General features: G+C 38.1%; 1 protein-coding gene and 1 long non-coding RNA gene across 2 annotated transcripts in view; both read left to right on the top strand.

Annotated features, from left to right (window-relative positions):
* The first annotated feature begins 2,230 nt into the window (after positions 1–2,230).
* On the top strand, positions 2,231–6,627 carry LOC119992102 (eukaryotic initiation factor 4A-14-like). Its single transcript, XM_038838725.1, has 5 exons — positions 2,231–2,384; positions 4,678–4,747; positions 4,887–4,993; positions 5,196–5,626; positions 5,759–6,627. The coding sequence occupies exons 2-5, from the start codon at positions 4,680–4,682 to the stop codon at positions 6,392–6,394; spliced, it is 1,242 nt and encodes a 413-aa protein (XP_038694653.1). The 5' UTR covers positions 2,231–2,384; positions 4,678–4,679; the 3' UTR covers positions 6,395–6,627.
* A 5,628-nt stretch (positions 6,628–12,255) lies between these two features.
* Positions 12,256–19,160, top strand: part of LOC119990469 — an 8,959-nt gene continuing 2,054 nt past the window's right edge. Inside the window, exons 1-2 of the long non-coding RNA XR_005466045.1 lie at positions 12,256–12,272; positions 14,829–14,832. This is a non-coding gene — a long non-coding RNA (uncharacterized LOC119990469). The remainder of the gene's footprint in view (positions 12,273–14,828; positions 14,833–19,160) is intronic.

Raw genomic sequence — 19,160 nt, forward strand, 5'->3', positions numbered from 1 at the left:
TTGAGTTGCTCACTTTGGTTCCCACTTCATTTGGGTACAAAATCTTCATGATCTGCACTCAGTCTTCGTGTAATCAAGCTTGGCAGAATCATTTCCAATGGCTTCTTGCTTTGGGTGGCCTCTGCTTCGTTCCATTATGCTTCTAGGACCAAGAAAAAACTTGTTATTCATTAGAACCAATCAATCGTCAAAGACCAAAAATCAATAACATGGAAAAACGGAATCTACGGAGCTGTAGATGACATCGTCGGGATATTTGGTCCATTGGATCTTGCTGGAGATGTCGATGTCTGCCGGTGAAATTGCTTTACACCGACTCCACTAACACTTGAGACCCAATCATGAGACCTCTTAGTGAATCACGCTTACAATGTTGACATGAATGAAAAATAGCATTAGTCACGTCATCTTTGATGGAGTGACTAATGTAAAATAGATCATGCCAATTTCAATGGCGTGTAGTGTTATATTGAGAAATAATTTCATCACAGTGTTATATTGAGAAATACTTTATGTCAGGGTGTTAGTTTGGAAAAACCCTCGTTGTTTGGTGGCTCTCTACAATATATGGTTTGTGAACAATATATGGTGCACCAAATGGGTCCTAGATCTGTTTATTTTTTTTTTTTGTATTTTTGCGTTGAATAATAATTTTGTAGGGTTTCTCTTCTCTGATTATAGATCTCCTCCATCTGTCACGGATCTTCTATTATCGACGTTTCAGGTGTGCTTTGACGACATATATTTGGTTTTATAGTGATGAGTTTTTCGGATTTGAGGGAGATCAATCTCTCTTGTTGAAGGGGAAGCCAAGATCCTTCTGTAGATCCAAGTTGTAATCTGTGTGTGAGTTTTTCTGTTAAGTCTTTGTTAAACGACGTAGACTGGTGGAGTACAGAATCATTCGGCAATCGTCCGGAGATGTCCAGTGTAATATGGTGTCATTCGGGATTGTTTGACGATGGACGTCTTTGTGTTTTTTTATTTTTTTCTTCTTTTGTAATCCTCTTGGCTCTACTCCATCTCTTACGGTGGCTTGAGTGTCTATGAGTCTCAATTACCTAATTTATTGAGTAACTTAATATAACAAGGCGCATGACCATATAAAAAAGATAGAGTATGTAATGGATAAATTTATACATGTCAAGTAAACGCATAATAAAACTTTGGTGTGCACTCCACGTTTTCCAATTCACATCCAAAAAACTCTTGTCTCAAAACACCCTACTGCCCTAACCATTTCATTGTCTCGGTTTCTTTCCTCATGTTCTTCCCTATCCATTTCTCTGTTTCTTCTCCGCCCTAACCACTTCTCAGTCTCTGTTTCTTCCCTCTTGTTCTTCCCTATCAATTTCTCCATTTATTCTCAGCCCTAACCATTTTTCTATCTCCATTTGTCTACCATTGGATTTCTTCACTCCTGTTCTTCCCTATCCACTTCTCTGTTTCTCTCTCTCCTCATATCTCTCTACTGAATTTTCTAGATAAACCCAAGAAAAATAAGCGTCGTCTGCTTCATGATGAAGCCATGCCAATGCTAATTGAGATGAAGTGCATCCTTTTTTTGCTGCCATTTTGGCGTTAAAAGTGACATAAACTGATCACTGATCACAGGCTTCATTTGGTGAATAATTGGTGATGGCAACTTTATCCCATGATCCAATAATTTTTCCACTGTTTTGAATGACATGCAATAAGTTTTACTTGTTTGCTCGTTGCAACACCAAAGTAAAACATTTTAACAAGGTAATGTAATAGGTAACACGGGAGGATAAATGGTAACCAACAAGGGAATTGATGACGATAGCAATGCCAATGACGGAAATAATGGCAGTATTGTTGATTTCATCGGTATAGGATTGACTGAAGATTGTTGCTTGATAAGAAAGGTATATCGGGTGCGAATGGTTTTTGTTTTAAAAAATATGAAAAAGGGATGTACTTAGAATCATCTGATTTTTGATGGATTTTTTTAGTTTGGAGTATGAATAGAAAAATGAATGGTGCAATTAGTCCCCATCTAAAACTGAATACATAAAAAAATTTGAGCTTAATTTAATTTAGAAGGTAATTTCGTTTTTAGAAAAAAAAAAACTAAAAAAAGGTTAATAAATGCAAGGAATGCCAGTAATTCAACAAACACCTGTCCCAAAAATAATTAACAGAACAAATGAAGGGCAATTTTGGAAAAGTGGACGAAAGATGGGCACGAGAGGGTAATACAAAGAGGAGAACCTAAGTAGACACAGTCGAATGTAACTTTTTCTCCAACTCCTCACGGCGCAGATCCGAGGAGTTTGGGATACAAACCCTAGTTTATCTTCCGCACTCTGAAAACGCCCAAACCAACACTCTCTTTCTCGCGAGAAATCGATCACTATCAGGTCTTCTTCAATCCTCTTCCATCTCCGTGTCTTCTTTTATATTGTTGTTTTGGTTGGATGTGATTTCCGAGGTTCTTTTTGATGTGTTTTTTTTTTTCCTTAGATTCTTATGATTTGGTCTTTTTGGGATCTTCCTTTTTTTTGTTTAGCTGATTGGGAGCCAGTAATGGAGTAGAAGATCCAGTCTTTTGTTTTTCTATGTTAGTAGATAAAACTTTACTTTTGGGAATTAAATCAGATATGGGCAAATGGTTGATGTCATATTCGGGCGTGTGGGTTATTTTTGTTTCGTTTCATGAAAACACAGGCAAGCAGGACTCAGGAGATTGCTTTATGACTTCTACTGGGTTTCCTTCTTATTTTCGTGTGACAGGTTTAAGTTAGTGTTTTTGTGTTCTTTTGAGAATATTTTTCAGTATCGGATAACCAAAAGTCTAAATATCCCAGCATTTTTAGATCCCAGCAACTTCCCAAAGTCTATGTGGGATTATCTTGAAATTTGATTTTTATTCCTCCTAAATATCACTAGGTTACACCCGTTCACATAGCTGCCTCCCTCTTTATTGGTTTTTGAGATCTGGTCTTCACAACTCTGTCAGTCGTTTGTCATACTCATAGACAAAGTCGCTGTCGGCAATACTTCGTCTCCACTCGAGAGATTCCACGCCATTTTTGGTCCAGATACATTACTCCTATTTTCTCTCTTTTTTTAATCCCTACACTCTTTTTGGAGAATTAATCTGAATTTTTTTTCTTGAAATTAATTGGTTAAATTGAATTTGAAGGAGCGAAGACAGGGTCTTAAGCGCGGAAGATGACGTATGTATTGGGTCCCAACTTTTTTTCCTTTTTAAATTATTTTCTATAGATAATTATATATAGAGAAAATTTAAAATAAAAAAAACACAAAACTGCACTAATAAAGTCGGTTATTACATTGGCTTGAGACTTGAGTATTGCAGATCATTATTACATTGTTTTTTTAGTTATTATATTGTTTTTATGCGTTCTATAAAATTATTACATTATTTTTAAAAAAATGTAACTAAAAGAACAATGACACAATGGATTATGTAGTAAAATTGATTAATTCTAGTTGTTTGTGAATATATTGTATGTTAAACTATCAAATTTCAATGTTTTTAAAATAAACAATAAAATTTTTAATGAAATACATGTAATATTATTTTTGAAAAACAACGTAATATGTAATTTCATGAAGAATGACCACAAAAAAGATTTATGCTTTTTAAAACGTGAATTTAGTCTAAAGTTCACCTTTAAGGCTTATTTTTAATGTTATAATAAATTTCATTATTTTAAAAAATTATGTAATCTCATCATGTTAGTATTACATATGTTATTACATTGTTTTTGTGTTCTCTATATTGTTATTACATTGTTTTTCAACATTCCATATCGTTAGTACATTGTTGTCAAAAACAATGTAATTAAGATTGACCCGATAAAACATACCGACAATGGATCTTGTTTTAAAGAGGATTATTTGTTGATTCCAAATATATAATTCTTTTCGAAGTCTAACATGTATTTTGAGAGATAAATAGTGTTGAATTTTTATTTAAGAAAAGAAAAAGTAAAAATCAGTCACATCATCAGATGATGTCAACATCTACATAAAAAGTAATTGTAGCAAGAAACAAGGGTATTTTTGTCTAAAAAATAACAAATCATTCAACTTTCCATATCACATAGTGATGTGTCAATGCCAAATAAATTGAGAAGCTTTTGGGACAATATTTACTGGGATATGTAGTGCTACGGATGCGATAATGCCATTAGGTGGTAGATTTGGTAGTTTTTACGAGACTTGTCAACTGTTTAATATTAGCATCCTTGGCACCATATTACATTGCCAATGTGGAGGAGTGGAGGAGTAGGCGAAGTGGTGTTTGGCTCTTCTGTAACATTTTCTTTCTAACAAAGTTCTTTGGCCTATTTTGGCCTCTGGTTTGTTTTCCCCTGTGAACAAGGATCATTTAGGGACAGGAAGTAGAGAAGTTTTTTGCATTTAAAAACTGTGTTTTCTTTTGTTGTTTGCCATTTATTCTCTTCAGAAGATAGTTAAAATTTCCAATGGACAATGGTAATCTTATCAATGGAACTGTGAAATTTTTGGTGTTTTTTGCTGTGATGAACCGAATTAACTTCTGCTCATGATTGGCTTGAATTTTTGTCTTGGCGCGTGTGTATATTTCCCTTTTCTTATCTTGTGCTTCTTAAGGCACATTTATCAGTAGTTGGGTAACTGATGCATGCTTTATATGTTCAGTCATGGCAGGAATGGCACCAGAAGGATCACAGTTTGATGCTCGTCAATATGATAGCAGAATGACTGAACTGTAAGTTTCTTGTTTCTATTCTCTTGACTGTGTGATCTCTCTCTTTCTCTCTCTCTTTCACACACACACAAGTTTATCCGCTAAACTTCTTATTAGATATGAATTTTTTCATCGTTGTTTGAAAAATCAATCGATGCAGTCTCTCAACTGATGGACAAGATTTTTTCACTTCATATGATGAGGTCTATGATAGTTTTGATGCAATGGAGTTGCAAGAGAACCTCTTGAGGGGCATTTATGCGTACGGTAGGTATAGAATGGCTTTCCTTATTGTATTGTCTTCTTTTATGTAAACAATTTCTTTTTCGATGTAGTTTTTAGTTGGCTGAACGTACTGATTAGTGATGTAATTGAGTGAATCTTAGATGACTGCCTTTGCTCTCTTAATCTTGTTATTTTGTCTCTTTCCAAAATTCGACAATCATTTTATTCTTGAAAATCTCTGAAGGTTTTGAGAAACCATCTGCAATTCAGCAAAGGGGTATCGTTCCATTCTGCAAGGGTCTTGATGTTATTCAACAAGCTCAGTCTGGAACTGGGAAAACGGCAACTTTCTGCTCTGGCATTTTGCAGCAACTTGATTATGATTTGGTTCAATGCCAGGCTTTGGTTTTGGCACCCACCAGGGAGCTTGCGCAACAGATTGAGAAGGTTATGCGAGCTCTTGGTGATTATCTTGGTGTGAAGGTTCATGCTTGTGTTGGAGGCACAAGTGTTCGAGAGGATCAACGCATTCTTCAATCCGGTGTCCATGTTGTTGTTGGAACTCCTGGTCGTGTGTTTGACATGCTTCGTAGACAGTCCCTTCGCCCTGATTATATTAAAATGTTTGTTTTGGATGAGGCTGATGAAATGCTTTCAAGAGGTTTCAAGGACCAGGTTTGTCACTCTACTATTATCTCAAATTTGCTTATTCCCAGTCTCGGAGAGTTCTTTAAATGCTGTTGTTCGTTTGGTTTATTTGCATTTTCATTTCTTTTTCTGCTTTAATCATGGTGTTTTGTCTGTCAGATCTATGACATTTTCCAGCTTCTACCATCAAAAATTCAAGTCGGTGTGTTCTCTGCAACTATGCCACCTGAAGCTTTAGAGATTACAAGGAAGTTTATGAACAAGCCTGTGAGAATTCTGGTAAAGCGTGATGAGCTCACCCTTGAGGGTATCAAGCAATTTCATGTCAATGTTGACAAGGAAGAATGGAAGCTTGAAACTCTATGTGATCTCTATGAGACTCTGGCCATCACCCAGAGTGTTATTTTCGTGAACACTCGCCGCAAGGTAGATTGGCTGACTGACAAGATGCGAAGCCGTGACCATACTGTCTCAGCTACCCATGGAGATATGGATCAGAACACTCGTGACATCATTATGCGAGAATTTCGTTCTGGATCTTCTCGTGTTCTCATCACCACTGATCTCTTGGCTCGGGGTATTGACGTGCAGCAAGTCTCCCTGGTCATAAACTACGATTTGCCGACTCAACCAGAAAACTACCTTCACCGTATTGGACGAAGTGGACGTTTTGGAAGAAAAGGTGTTGCAATTAACTTTGTGACGAAGGACGATGAGAGAATGTTGTTTGACATTCAGAAATTCTACAATGTGGTCATCGAGGAGCTGCCGTCAAATGTTGCTGATCTGCTCTGAAGAGCTCTTTTATAATTTTATGGAGGAAGGGGTTTCTTAGTTTGCAAGTAACTTTTAACCTGGTGCCTTTTGTTTTCCTTTTTCATTTCCTTTTGTTTCCCATCTTAGTGTCTTATTGTTCTTCAAATATATAATGACAATTTAATTATATGGATCCTGCACATCGTAACATAAGTTTGCCTCCCATTCTTGTGTGGTGGGTTTATATTATTATTAGATCAAATTTTGTTGCATCAAGGGTTTATACTTTATAGCTTTTGGTTTTTGAAGAATGGAAGCTGTGTCATCTAGGGTTGGTAAACCTTTGCAAGCCAGGATTTTGTCATCTAGGGTTGGAAAACCTTTGCAAGTCAGGATTTTGCCTTGCTGTTTTGATACCTTCCAACAGTTGTTGGCAATTAAAAAATGCGATTGTTGAGTAGTGAAGGTTGATTTGCAGTGAGCAGGGCTTGCTATTCAGATCAATAAGATGATGTCTTTAGTTGAGTTTTCTTAGCCATGTGCTAGTGTAATAAGTTTCTTCATATTGTTGATGAATTATTGTTATTTTTTTTGTGGTTGTCCTCTCTATTTGTTTATTGAGGTTTGTGGATTTGTTATGTTAGTCGGTACATATTTGTTATATCTACGCTACGAAAAAGAGAGATTATAATAAAGATAAGTCCTTGTACATTAGTATTTTTAGTGTATCTAGCCTTGAGGGAACATTGCATTGCATGAGCATAAAGGGTCAACAGCAGCTATGGATACCAGAAGGTGATGGTTTAATGGCATTGATGGGAGAGGTGACCTTGTCAAACTTCTTCTACCTAGATTTCCTGCCAAGGAATTTATAATTTTTCTTCCTTTTCTCCTCTAGATTTCGTCCTGAACATTCATTTGGTCATACCCAATTTTTTTTGGGAATAGATCCAAAGAAATTAGGGGCCAAAACATATAACAAACTTAGCTATAGTCGATTTTGAACTTAAGGATGGAAAATAAACAGGAATTTTAATCTAGAGTGTAGAGAACACTATCTATTCCATCTACAACAGATTTAAGTTGTACTGTGATCTTAGTGATCGCTTCGTACAATTTATCTGGATCATGGCTACTTGCTTGTCTGCCTCATGACATATATCAGATGCCTTGGATGGCATACTTTGAGACCATGAGTTGTCTTCTATAGTCTTGAACTTTATCGGTTGTTTTCTCGAGTCTTCTTTTGGTTTCCAACAAAACTTCTTGTAGGGATTCAATGGTTTTCTGATGATCGTCTTCATATATTTCTTCTCTTATAGGAGAGAGGTTGAATCTGGGATCATTTCCGTCTTCGATCTCTTTGGAAGTAGAACCTTCATCAACTCTAGATTTCTTCGTGGGTGGATGGTTGGGAATATCCATCCTTGGAGATTTTTTGTGGAAGATGTTGTTTTCTCTCAATTCCTTCTTTTGCATATTTATACAAGTGGAATATGAAAGAAGTTATTGGAAGTTGTGATAAGTAGTGGGAAGATGGACAGTTATGGATTCAATCTATGTCTCTTTTCGAGGAATTGGAATGCCTTTTAGTTTGCTCGAGGGTTAATTTATCAGAATTAATGCTAATTTATTGGAGGAACTTTGGGAAGCTTCGTCTTCTTCTAATAGAGCTTCGTCTTCCTCTAATAGAGCTTCGTCTTCTAACGAGGAGATTTTTGCTTCATTCAAAGGCTTTATTTGTGACAGAAATTGAATGTACTTGGAATCTAGTGAGGAAATTCTTGGTTTGTCTAAGAGCTTTATTTTTGACAGAGATTAAATAAACATGGAATAATATTTATAAATAGTTAAAATTGCTCAAGCTTTTAAGGTCTTGGCCATAAGGCATGATACATTCTAACTAGATTATTTTTCATAAAAAAGATTAATATTTTGTAAAGCTTGTCGCAGCTTTTGAGGATCTTCCTCCATGGCAGCGTATTCTGACATATCTCGAAGTTGATAAAGTGAACTTCCTGCCAACTTGTAGGCTCTGGTGAGTTCCATTATCCTTCATTCTGCTTCATGGAGGTCTTTATCTAAGCGTATCACAGATCTTGTAGATCGGAGACATGTTGATAAGGATCATACCCATCGGGATAGAACTTCAATTGTTGAAGTTCTTCTGTAACTTCAGATGGTCCTTCATTTGACTTGGCTGGTGGTTTGGACATTATTTTCTGATATTCAGGCCTAATAGGAAGTTTGGAAGAACTCATGATTGTAGAAGGTTTTTGTTTAGAAGTGGCGTTTCTTTGGTTTTTCTTCAGTATATTTATAGGGAAAAGAGTGCAACTATAGAAGTTGAATCGTGCTTCGATTCTGACTAGTTGTTAGGGAGATGTGATAATGTATCGCCGCCTTTTACGCCATTTATCGAGAAGTTACTTTTAATCGAACGGCTCTGATTAGTTCAGAGAGGAACGATTTCAGAGGAGTTTTAACTTTTGAATTTTGAATTTACTATTTAATCCTTGGGGTTTTTTAATGGGTTACTGTAACCACCCACTATCTTAAAACTTCAAGAACACGATTCGACTTTCGGTACGTTTCTTGATTTCTTCTTTTTCGAATTTTCAATCATGGCTTGGTTCGGTTCCTCTGAAGAATTTATTGATAGGTTTGAGAGAGAAAACGAGAGGGACGAATCTAAGTTTGGTCCCCAAATTATTCCGAGTGAAAGTCAGGCTATTAGGGATACTCAAGATGAGTTTCCTGAAGGTGATATACCTGAAAAAGAATTAGGAGATCAAACTGCTAGTCTTAGGGTTTCATCTTACTCTGAATCCGAAGGTGTATCGAGCAAGAAGGTAATTAGTCCATCTAAGGTTAGCTTTTTACCAACCACTCGTTCAAAGAGTAAGACGCAAAAGGTTGTTGAGGAAGATATAGTAGTAGACAAGGACCCTGCTTCTGTGTTAACAGTATAAAGAATAAGGCTGTAAGGTTTTGTTCTGTTTTATTCATATCTGTATTGTCAAATATATACAAAGTGTAGGTACTCTAAGTATGGTAACTAGGTACAATAAAATCCATGATTCTATCCTGTATATACGTGTGTATGCTTTTACTTGTTCCTTATCACTTGCCTTGTGATTTGTCAACTTTATTGTCTTCTTTATTTTCTCCAGATATGTTGCTGCTGAGATCATGGCTGGGAGCATTCACACTTGCTTGATTATCTCCAGATTTTATGCTGTGTTTGATTTGTCTCGAATCATCCTTAATACACCCCCACAAGATTGAGCCGCCATCAAGAAGGCCAATCTTGGACCTTAGATATTCAGTGCGCTGGCGAGACAGTGGCTTAGTGAGTAGGTCAGCCAACTGATCATTTGTATGAACATGGTGAACTGTCAAGCAACCCTTTTTCACCAAGTCACGCACGAAATGTATATCAATCTGAATATGTTTCATTTTAGAATGATGTACGGGGTTCAGGCTGAGATGGGTAGCACTGAGGTTATCACAGAATAATGTCGGCGGTTCGGGGAGGGGATACCCAAGTTCTTGTAAAAGATGATTTAGCCACATAGTCTCAGCTGCTGCCATAGCTAATGCACGATATTCTGCCTCGGTCGAGGAGCGAGCAATGGCTCATTGTTTCTTGGATGACCAGGAAATGGGATTGCAGCCAAGAAAAATTGTATAGGCGGAAGTGGACGTACGGTCATACAAGTTGCCAGCCCAGTCAGCATCCGAAAAAGTAGAAAGTGTGAAAGTTGATTTTCTGCGTAAGTGAATGCCGTGAAATAAGGTATTCTTAAAATAACGCAATAATCTCTTGGTTGCTGTCCAATGTATTTGACTTGGGCGATGCATAAACTATGATAACTTGCTTACTGCAAATGAGATGTCAGGTCGAGTGAGGGATAAGTACTGCAAAGCACCAATGACTCTTCGGTATGCAGTGGCATCAACTGAGGCGGAACCATCATTGAGATGAAGAGAAGTTGATGTGGATAAAAGAGTTCTCATATTCTTTGCGGCATCCATTTGGGTTCTAGAGAGGACGTCCCTGATATACTTGTGCTGTGACAAAACAATTCCAGTAGATGTTGGAATAACTTCAATGCCCAAGAAAAAATGTAAGTGGCCAAGATCTTTGAGGGAAAACCGAAGACCAAGTTTGGTGATAATTGATCGCACGAAGTCATTGTTGTTGCCTGTGAGAATTAAGTCATCCACATATACCAAAAAAAAGGCAGTAACACATAAACAAATAAAGATGTATCAGCAGTAGAATTGTGGAAACCAAGATCCAATAGAGCCTGTTTGAGAGCTGAGTACCAGGCACGAGGAGCTTGTTTGAGACCGTAGATGGACCGATTTAGGTTGCACACATAACCAGATTTTGTAGTGTCAATGAAGCCCGGTGGTTGATACATATAAACATCTTCCGTTAGATGGCCATGGAGAAATGCGTTATTGACATCCATTTGATGAAGAGACCACCCCTGCATTATAGCAATAGATAGAACAAGACAAATAGTTGCCGGTTTCACAACAGGGCTGAATGTTTCTTTGTAATCCAACCCAGGACGTTGGGTAAAACCCTTAGCCACTAGTCGGGCTTTGAATCTGTCCACACTACCATCAGGTTTGCGTTTAATCCTAAAAATCCACTTACATCCAACAATGTTAGTATCAATAGGTTTGGGAACAAGATCCCATGTTCCATGCCGTAAAAGTGCAGTTAATTCTTGAGACATGGCGTCCCGCCATTGAGGGTCTTGGACTGCTTGACTGACACATGTGGGTTCAAGGGATGGAGGCATTGGGTGTTTGGTGACTAGAGAGAGCTGCTTGGGTTTGTAAATCTGGTTCACGGCTCTTATAGTCATTGGATGGGTTCGGGTAGGTGGAGGAATGGAAGATGGTGGGGTATTTGGGGAATTATTTGGCAGAGTGTTTTCGGGTGGAGAGGTGATGGACAAGGTGGAGGGTAGAGATTGGGCAGTTGGAGAAGGTGAGGGGTGGGAATCTATAATCGGAGAGGGGGATGAGTTAATACCTGGAGAAGATGAAGTGGAGATCGAGCCGGGCATCAATGGCAAATCCGGTTGTTGAGATGGTGACACCTTTTGCATGGTGGACATTGATGAGTGTAGTATTGCATGTGGGAAGGTGACTAAAATATGCTGAGATGGACAGTGTTTGTCGGTGAGCTTGGCTAGTGATTGTTCAACAGATGGGTACCTATTTTCATCAAATAGAACATGACGGAAGTGGTACACACGTTGATCAGAAAGAGATTCACAAATATAAGCATTTCGAGCTGCAGAATAACCCAGAAAAAGACATGGGACAGATTTGGGTTCTAGGTTTGTGGAATTGTAAGGTCTAGTAAGTGGGAAGCATAGACAACCAAAAGTGCGGAGTTTGTGATAATTGGGACGATACCCGAACAAAGCTTCAAAGGGAGAGATATTATGAATGATTGAGGTGGGCATTCGATTAATGAGGTATGCAACAGTTTGAAATGCTTGTGGCCAATAGGATTGAGGAAGAGATGTATTAGTGAGAAGAGTGAGGCCAGTTTCAACAAGGTGACGATGACGACGTTCTGACACTCCATTTTGTTGTGGAGTGTGAGGGGCGGTAGTGAGGTGACTAATACCATGTTGAGTAAGATAAAGATTCTTAACGGGTTTTTGAAATTGGTTTTCTACCTAATTCTTGAATTGAGGGAAAATATTGCTCACACCAGATTTTTGAGACATAGGATACAACCATATATATTTGGTGTAGTGATCAACTAGAATGAGGTAGTAACGAGAGCCATCCTTTCCGGTAATGGGAGAAGGACCCCAAACATCGGTATATAGTAATTCTAGAGGAGATGTACTAGTGAGACTAGTTGTGCGAAAAGGTTGTCGATGAGCTTTATTAGTAGAGCAAGAAGTACATAAGGAATTATGGGAATGATTTTTGGTGGCAAGTAAATGAAAAGACTTAACCAAATGAGAAACAATACGTTGGGAAGGGTGACCAAGACGACGATGCCAGCCATCAATAGAGGTGCGCTCATGAACATTTGCTTCAGGTGGTGGTGGTCGATTTGCCAAAGATGCCGGTAGAGGGTAGACCCCATTTTCACATTCTCCTTGTAGAAGTATCACCCCCGTTCTCCGATCCTTCACAAAAAAATGATGGGGATGAAATTCAATGAGGACATTATTTTGTTTAGTAAAATGATGTACTGAAAGGAGATTTTTTTTAATTGATGGAACGTAAAGAGTATCCTTGATAGAAAAGGTACGAGTGGGAGAGGTGATGGTAAGAGAACCAATGTGTGAGACCGACAAACCTGAACCATCCCTAAGAATAACCTCATCAGTGCCATCATATTCCACATGGACTGTGAGGTTGGATAAATCAGATGTCATGTTGTGGGATGCAGCGGAATCAACCAGCCATTTTCCTTCTGCATTTGATCTGGTTGTGGTGTAATTTGCAGTAGCTTCAGAGAAAGTGAATTTCGAACAACGTTTGGCTGAGTAACCAACAACACCACAAAGCTGACATTTACCTTTGTATCCAGTGGGCCCTGATCGATGATCATATTTTGGAGGATAATATTGTGGACGATACTGGCCTTGTTGGGGTGTTTGAGGTGAGGGACGAGAGGAACTAAAGGACTGACGATGAGATGGACCATTGGACCATTGGCGTGGATTTGGAGATGAGGTTTTCTTGTGGCTATAATTTGTAGTGGCAAGTAGAGGCTGAGAGGCATTGTTAATCCTGTGAAGATAAGTTTCATGACCAACAAGGAGGTCATGTAATTCCTCAAACGTCAATGAAGTTTCTCGAGTACGAATTGGGCCAGTAATATCTCAAAACTCCGGACCGATGCCTTGAAGAACATAGAGAGTGATGTCATCATTGGAGATGGAACTGTCAATGAGAGCAAGTTATCAACAAGCTTTTTGATTGCATGAAGAAATTCTGTGACAGAACGAGATCCTCGTTGGATGGTGGAGAGTTCTTCTTTTAATTGAAGAACGCGGGTGCGGGATTTACTGGCATATAGCTTTTTCAATTTGTTCCAGGCTTCACTGGAGGTACGGGAGGTTGCAATAAGTGGTTTGATATTGCTGCTGACTGCCGAGAAAATGGCAGAGAGAATGAGTTTGTCTTGGCGGATCCAGTGTCGATGAGTGAGAGTTTCAGTGGGTATGGTGGTGGAAGAGGAGAAGTTGGAACTGGTGTCAGATGGACAAGGAAGGGTACCATCGACATACCCTTGGAGATCATAGCCAATAAGGATGGCATCAAACTGAGCACACCATTGGGGATAGTTGGATGGGGTGAGTTGATCATGGATTTGAGAATTGGTAGTGAGAACATACAATGGAGGCACAATTTTGTCGGTGGTGATAGAGGTGACAATAAGTGAGAGGGAACCTTGGTTATCAGCCATGGATGATTGTTGGATCGAATACTCTTGAGAGATGGGCTCGTCCGAAACCATATAAAGAATAAGGCTGTAAGGTTTTGTTCTGTTTTATTCATATCTGTATTGTCAAATATATACAAAGTGTAGGTACTCTAAGTATGGTAACTAGGTACAATAAAATCCATGATTCTATCCTGTATATACGTGTGTATGCTTTTACTTGTTCCTTATCACTTGCCTTGTGATTTGTCAACTTTATTGTCTTCTTTATTTTCTCCTGATATGTTGCTGCTGAGATCATGGTTGGGAGCATTCACACTTGCTTGATTATCTCCAGATTTTATGCTGTGTTTGATTTGTCTTGAATCATCCTTAATAAACAGAAGAAGATTTAAATAGTTATAAGGTCAAATTTGGAATTCCTCAAGAGATAGAAATGCGAATTCTTGCTCCTGGTGAATCAGCTTCGTATGAATTTCCAGGGTGGACTGTTGTATATGTGTTAGCATTAAGATGTGGGTTGAGATTTCCCTTAGGACCTTTAGTCAGATCTGTGCTAAGATTTTTTGGAGTTGCCCCCAGTCAACTTATGCCTAATTCTTGGTGTATTTTGCTCTCTTTAGAAGCTTTGAGTGTAAAATACAATCTTACTTTTGGTCTTTATGAATTTCTTGTTGCTTATTCTTGGCAAGAAAATAAAAAAGATGTAGCTAGATTTATGTTGTCGAAGAAAGATAAGGAAAATTTGATCGCTGGGACAACATCCAGTGATCATAACTGGCAAAAGAGATATTTCTTGGTGAAGAAGGAAACTCTTTTGGAAGATGATGACACTATCCCTATTTCCTGGAATATTCAAGGTAAAATTAGTTAGATTTCTTTTATCTTCATTCAATCCTATTATGAATAATTGTCGTTTTATTACAGGAAAATCTCCTAAGATAACCATTACTAAAGAAGCTCAGAGGAATTGTCAATTGTTTTTGAAGACGGTTCCTCGTTCTGAAAGAGATTGGAAATTTGTTTCAGCAAAGTATCTTTTTGGAAGTAAGTCGACAAAACGTTTATGTCTTCGGTTTTGTTTCGTGTTTCTAATGATTTCTTTTCTAATTTTTGACAGAATCTCATATGGCTCCAAGAGTAATCGTTCCTTTGACTCTTAAGGAGATTGCTGAAAGTAAGAAAGTCCAGAGAAGCTCTAAAGAGAAGAGGACGAAGAGGAAACATGAGTCTAGCTTGAGACTCCACAGCGAGCTAGGAACAATTGCTGAAGTAACTGAAGCTCCTGAAGTTCCTGAGAGCAATATTGATGATGATTCTACGCTTATAAGGAAGAAAAAACTAAGGATATCGTCTCCTTCTCTGGTAGATGAAAGTGCGGGATTGAACAAGGAGACCGATGACATCATTCAGGTTCCTAATGATGAAGTGATAGAGGAGACCGTGAGAAGAGAAGGAAAAGATCCTGTTCATCCAGTTTCACCTCTGAGAGCTCTAATTGAAAAGAAGTTAAGATTATCAGGTGTTGATCTTCCATCTGATCTCCCGGCGAGGAGTTTCGAAATGTCGATCCCTAACATCCCCCTTTATTTGAGGCCTGTCGAGTTATTTCCTGATTTACACAAATTGGCTTATCCCCTTGGTTTCACTCCTCCTAAGTTGAATCTTGAGATGCTTCTCTTTATAGCATTTCTCATGCTTTTCAGGTATTTTCAAAATTCAATCTCTTTATATTTCTATGTTAGCTTAAAAATAATCTTCGTCTTCTTCTTTCAGGCTTTGTCGGTTTAGCTTTACATTGATAAAGAAGTCAAAAAGTTAAGTGAGGAAGTAAAGAGTCTTCGACTTTCCAGTGGATTATTACAAGCCGATATTAAAAAATTTTCGAAGGCCGAAGAGCAGGAGAAAAAGTTAAGGATGGAGGCCGAAGCTCAATTGGAAAAAACGAAGAATGCTGCTGTTGAAGCTTTAAAGAAAGCTGAAGATAAATTTGATGAATTGGATAGAAGGCACATTGCTTTGAAAACTGACTTTACAGATCAGGGTAGGCAATTGTCTAACATAATGCAACAACAAAAAGATACGGAGGAGGAACTTTCAGCTTTCAAGATCAAATTTCAAGAAAATGAGATATTATTGAAGGATCTGCAAGAAGTTGATTCTAAGCTGAAAGATTGTGAAATTGAGCTAAGTGCTTCTATCGAGAAAGCGAATCGGCTATCGGATGAACTGACATAATCAAAGGAAGATGCCGATTTCTACAAGGGAGAATGTGCTCTTGCTGCTGGAAAGGAAAGAATCAAAGCTTTGGGAGAAGTAATGATGCACTACAAGGCTGGAACTTTAAATGAGGAAGAAGTTGATCGAATGATCAAAGAATATGAAGAATTCAAAGTCATCGATGCAACGCAAACTTCCGCTTTTGAAGCCGAAGACGATATTTAGACTTATATTTTTATTCTCACTATCGTGTACCTTCCCTTTTAATCTTAAATACAATCTTAACTCCTTTACGTTCTTATCAATTGAAGTTCATAGCTTTAACTATATGCTTAAGATTTGAACTATGATGCAAATAATAATCTTAGAATAAACAAAGGGTAAGTATACATGTCCTTTTGGGAAATTGGAGGACATCAATCTTTGTCGCTTTGTCCTTCGTCCAAACTTTGATATTTTATCCAATATGCTAACAGATCCTGCAATAATCAAGTATAGGACGATGGGGGTGATATAATACGGTCTGTCAGGCACTTATATATGCTGAGCATATATATGTATATATTCAACTTGATTGAGAAAATATATACATTTCAGTGATTCATCATCCAGATCCTTATACTAAATTTTTTATTTTATTTTATTATTTTTTTTAGGAAAGATATAACCTGAGATGCTTTGCATTCCAGCTGTTGTTAAGTATCCGCCCTTCTTTGGTTTGCAACTTGTAAGCACCATTGCCGACGACATCTATGACTCTGTATGGTCCTTCCCATGTGGCCCCCAGTTTTTCGGAATTCAACTGCTGTGTGTTCTGGAAAACTTTGCGTAGAACCCAGTCACCGATATTGAAAATTCTTGGGTTAACTGTTTTGTTGTAGTATTTTGTGATCCGGTGCTTGTAGGCTGCCGTTCTAACAGATGAGGTGTTTCTTCGTTCTTCGAGCATATCTAACTCTTCAGTGAGGATGATGTTATTCTCCTTATCTTGTTGCCATTCGAATCGTGCTGTTGGGAGGCCAATTTCAACTGGTAGCACTGCTTTAGTTCCATAAGTTAAAGAAAATGGAGTTTCACCTGTTGAAGTTCTTGTTGTCGTTCGATATGACCACAGAACCCCTGGGAGTTCGTCGGCCCAAGCTCCCTTTACATTTTCTAGTCTCTTCTTCAGTATGTTGACTATCGTTTTGTTAGTAGCTTCTGCTTGGCCATTCGATTGTGGATGTCTTGGTGATGCAAAACAGAGTTTTATTTTCCAGGTGTTACAGAAGTCTTGGAGTTTATGACTGATGAATTGAGATCCATTATCGCAAATGATTTCATAAGGAACTCCAAATCTACAAATGATGTTTCTCCAGATGAAACTTTTAACCTCTTTGTCCCGGACCTGTTTATACGCTTCAGCTTCTACCCATTTTGTGAAATAATCTGTTAAGATCAATAAGAAAACTCGTTGTCCTGAAGCTGGGGGAAGCTTTCCAACGATATCCATTCCCCATCTCATGGAAGGCCATGCTGATGAAATTGGGACCAGCTCCGTTAGGGGTTGATGTGGGATTTGTGAAAATCGTTGGCATTTATCACATTTAGCCACATATATGGCTGCATCGCCACGAAGCGTAGGCCAATAATAACCAGTTTGCATGACTTTACTGGCTAAGCTTCGACCACCTGAATGGTTTCTACAGACACCTTCATGCAACTCTGCTAGGGCATATTGTGCTTCATCTTGAGATAAACATCGTAGCAAAACTCCTTGATATGATCTTTTGTATAAAATATCATTAAGTATCGTATAACGAGATGCTTTACGTTGTAATGCTCTGGCTTCATTCTTATCTTGTGGTAACATATCGTCTTGCAGATATTGTAAGAATGGTGTTCTCCAATCATTATCATCTTCAGTAATAACGAACGATTGTTCCACCATGGAATGTTTATTTATTGCAGGTGATTCCAAATAGATCAGTAGGATATTTTGAGTTGCCTGCAATTTGATTGATGATCCTAAATTCGCCAGTGCATCTGCCTGCTGATTCTCTTCTCTAGGTACTTGATTAATCTGGAATTCTTTGAATTCAAGTTGCAACTATTGTACTAACTCCAGATAATCGTTCATTCTTTCATCTTTTGCTTGGTATTCACCATTCAATTGATTAACGATCAATTGGGAATATGAAGTCACGTGGACACGTTGAACTTTTAATTCTTTTGCTAGTTTCAGTCCCTCAATCAGAGCTTCATATTCTGCTTCATTGTTTGTAGCATGAAATCCGCAATGTATAGCTTGAGGGAATTGATCTCCTTGTGGTGAGATTAAGATGATACCTAAGCCGCTTCCCTTTGCATTACTCAAACCATCAACAAATAATTGCCAAATAGCTTCATCGTCTTCTTTGTTTTGATGCAATTCTTTGTGAGCATTATCCATCATTCCTGGACTAAATTCAGCAATGAAGTCTGCCAGAATTTGAGCTTTGATTGCGGTTCGAGGTTGCTACGTGATATCATGCTCGGTCAATTCAATTGCCCATTTCGTTAATCATCCGGACAACTCTGGTTTGTGTAGTATTGTTTTGATCGGAAAGCTCGTTACCACCATGATAGGATGACTTTGAAAATAGGGACGACGCTTTCGTGCTGCAGTGATAAGCGCTAAAACAAGCTTTTCCATTAAAGGATACCTTGTTTCAGCATCTAGCAAGCTTCGACTAACATAATATATCGGATGTTGCCGATTGTTTTCTTCTCTTGCAGTACTGCACTAATTGCAAATTCAGAAACTGCTAAATAAAGATAAAGTATCTCACCAGTTTTTGGCTTCGCGAGAATTAGAGGATTGGTTAGATATCCTTTCAATTTCTTTAATGCCATCTCACATTCTTCTGTCCATTTGAAATTGGCTGATTTCTTCAATGCTGTGAATAGATGGTGGCATCTTTCGGAAGATTTGGAGATGAATCGATTTAGTGCTGCAATCTTCCCTGCCAACCGTTGTACGTCTCGCATTGTTGTGGGGGAAGGAATATCAAGTATTGCTTGAATTTGATCAGGATTTGCTTCAATGCCCCTTTGTGTAACTATGAATCCCAAAAATTTTCCTGCTTTGACTCCGAATACACATTTTAGAGGATTTAATTT

This window comes from Tripterygium wilfordii, chromosome 22, assembly GCF_013401445.1.
Source record: "Tripterygium wilfordii isolate XIE 37 chromosome 22, ASM1340144v1, whole genome shotgun sequence".
Classification (NCBI taxonomy): domain Eukaryota; kingdom Viridiplantae; phylum Streptophyta; class Magnoliopsida; order Celastrales; family Celastraceae; genus Tripterygium; species Tripterygium wilfordii.

Coding starts and splice junctions, on each gene's coding strand:
- LOC119992102 (XM_038838725.1), top strand. CDS start 4,680: ATGGCAGGAATGGCACCAGAAGGATCACAGTTTGATGCTCGTCAATAT. Junction 4,748..4,886: donor GATAGCAGAATGACTGAACT/GTAAGTTTCTTG, acceptor CAATCGATGCAG/TCTCTCAACTGATGGACAAG. Junction 4,994..5,195: donor GAGGGGCATTTATGCGTACG/GTAGGTATAGAA, acceptor AAATCTCTGAAG/GTTTTGAGAAACCATCTGCA.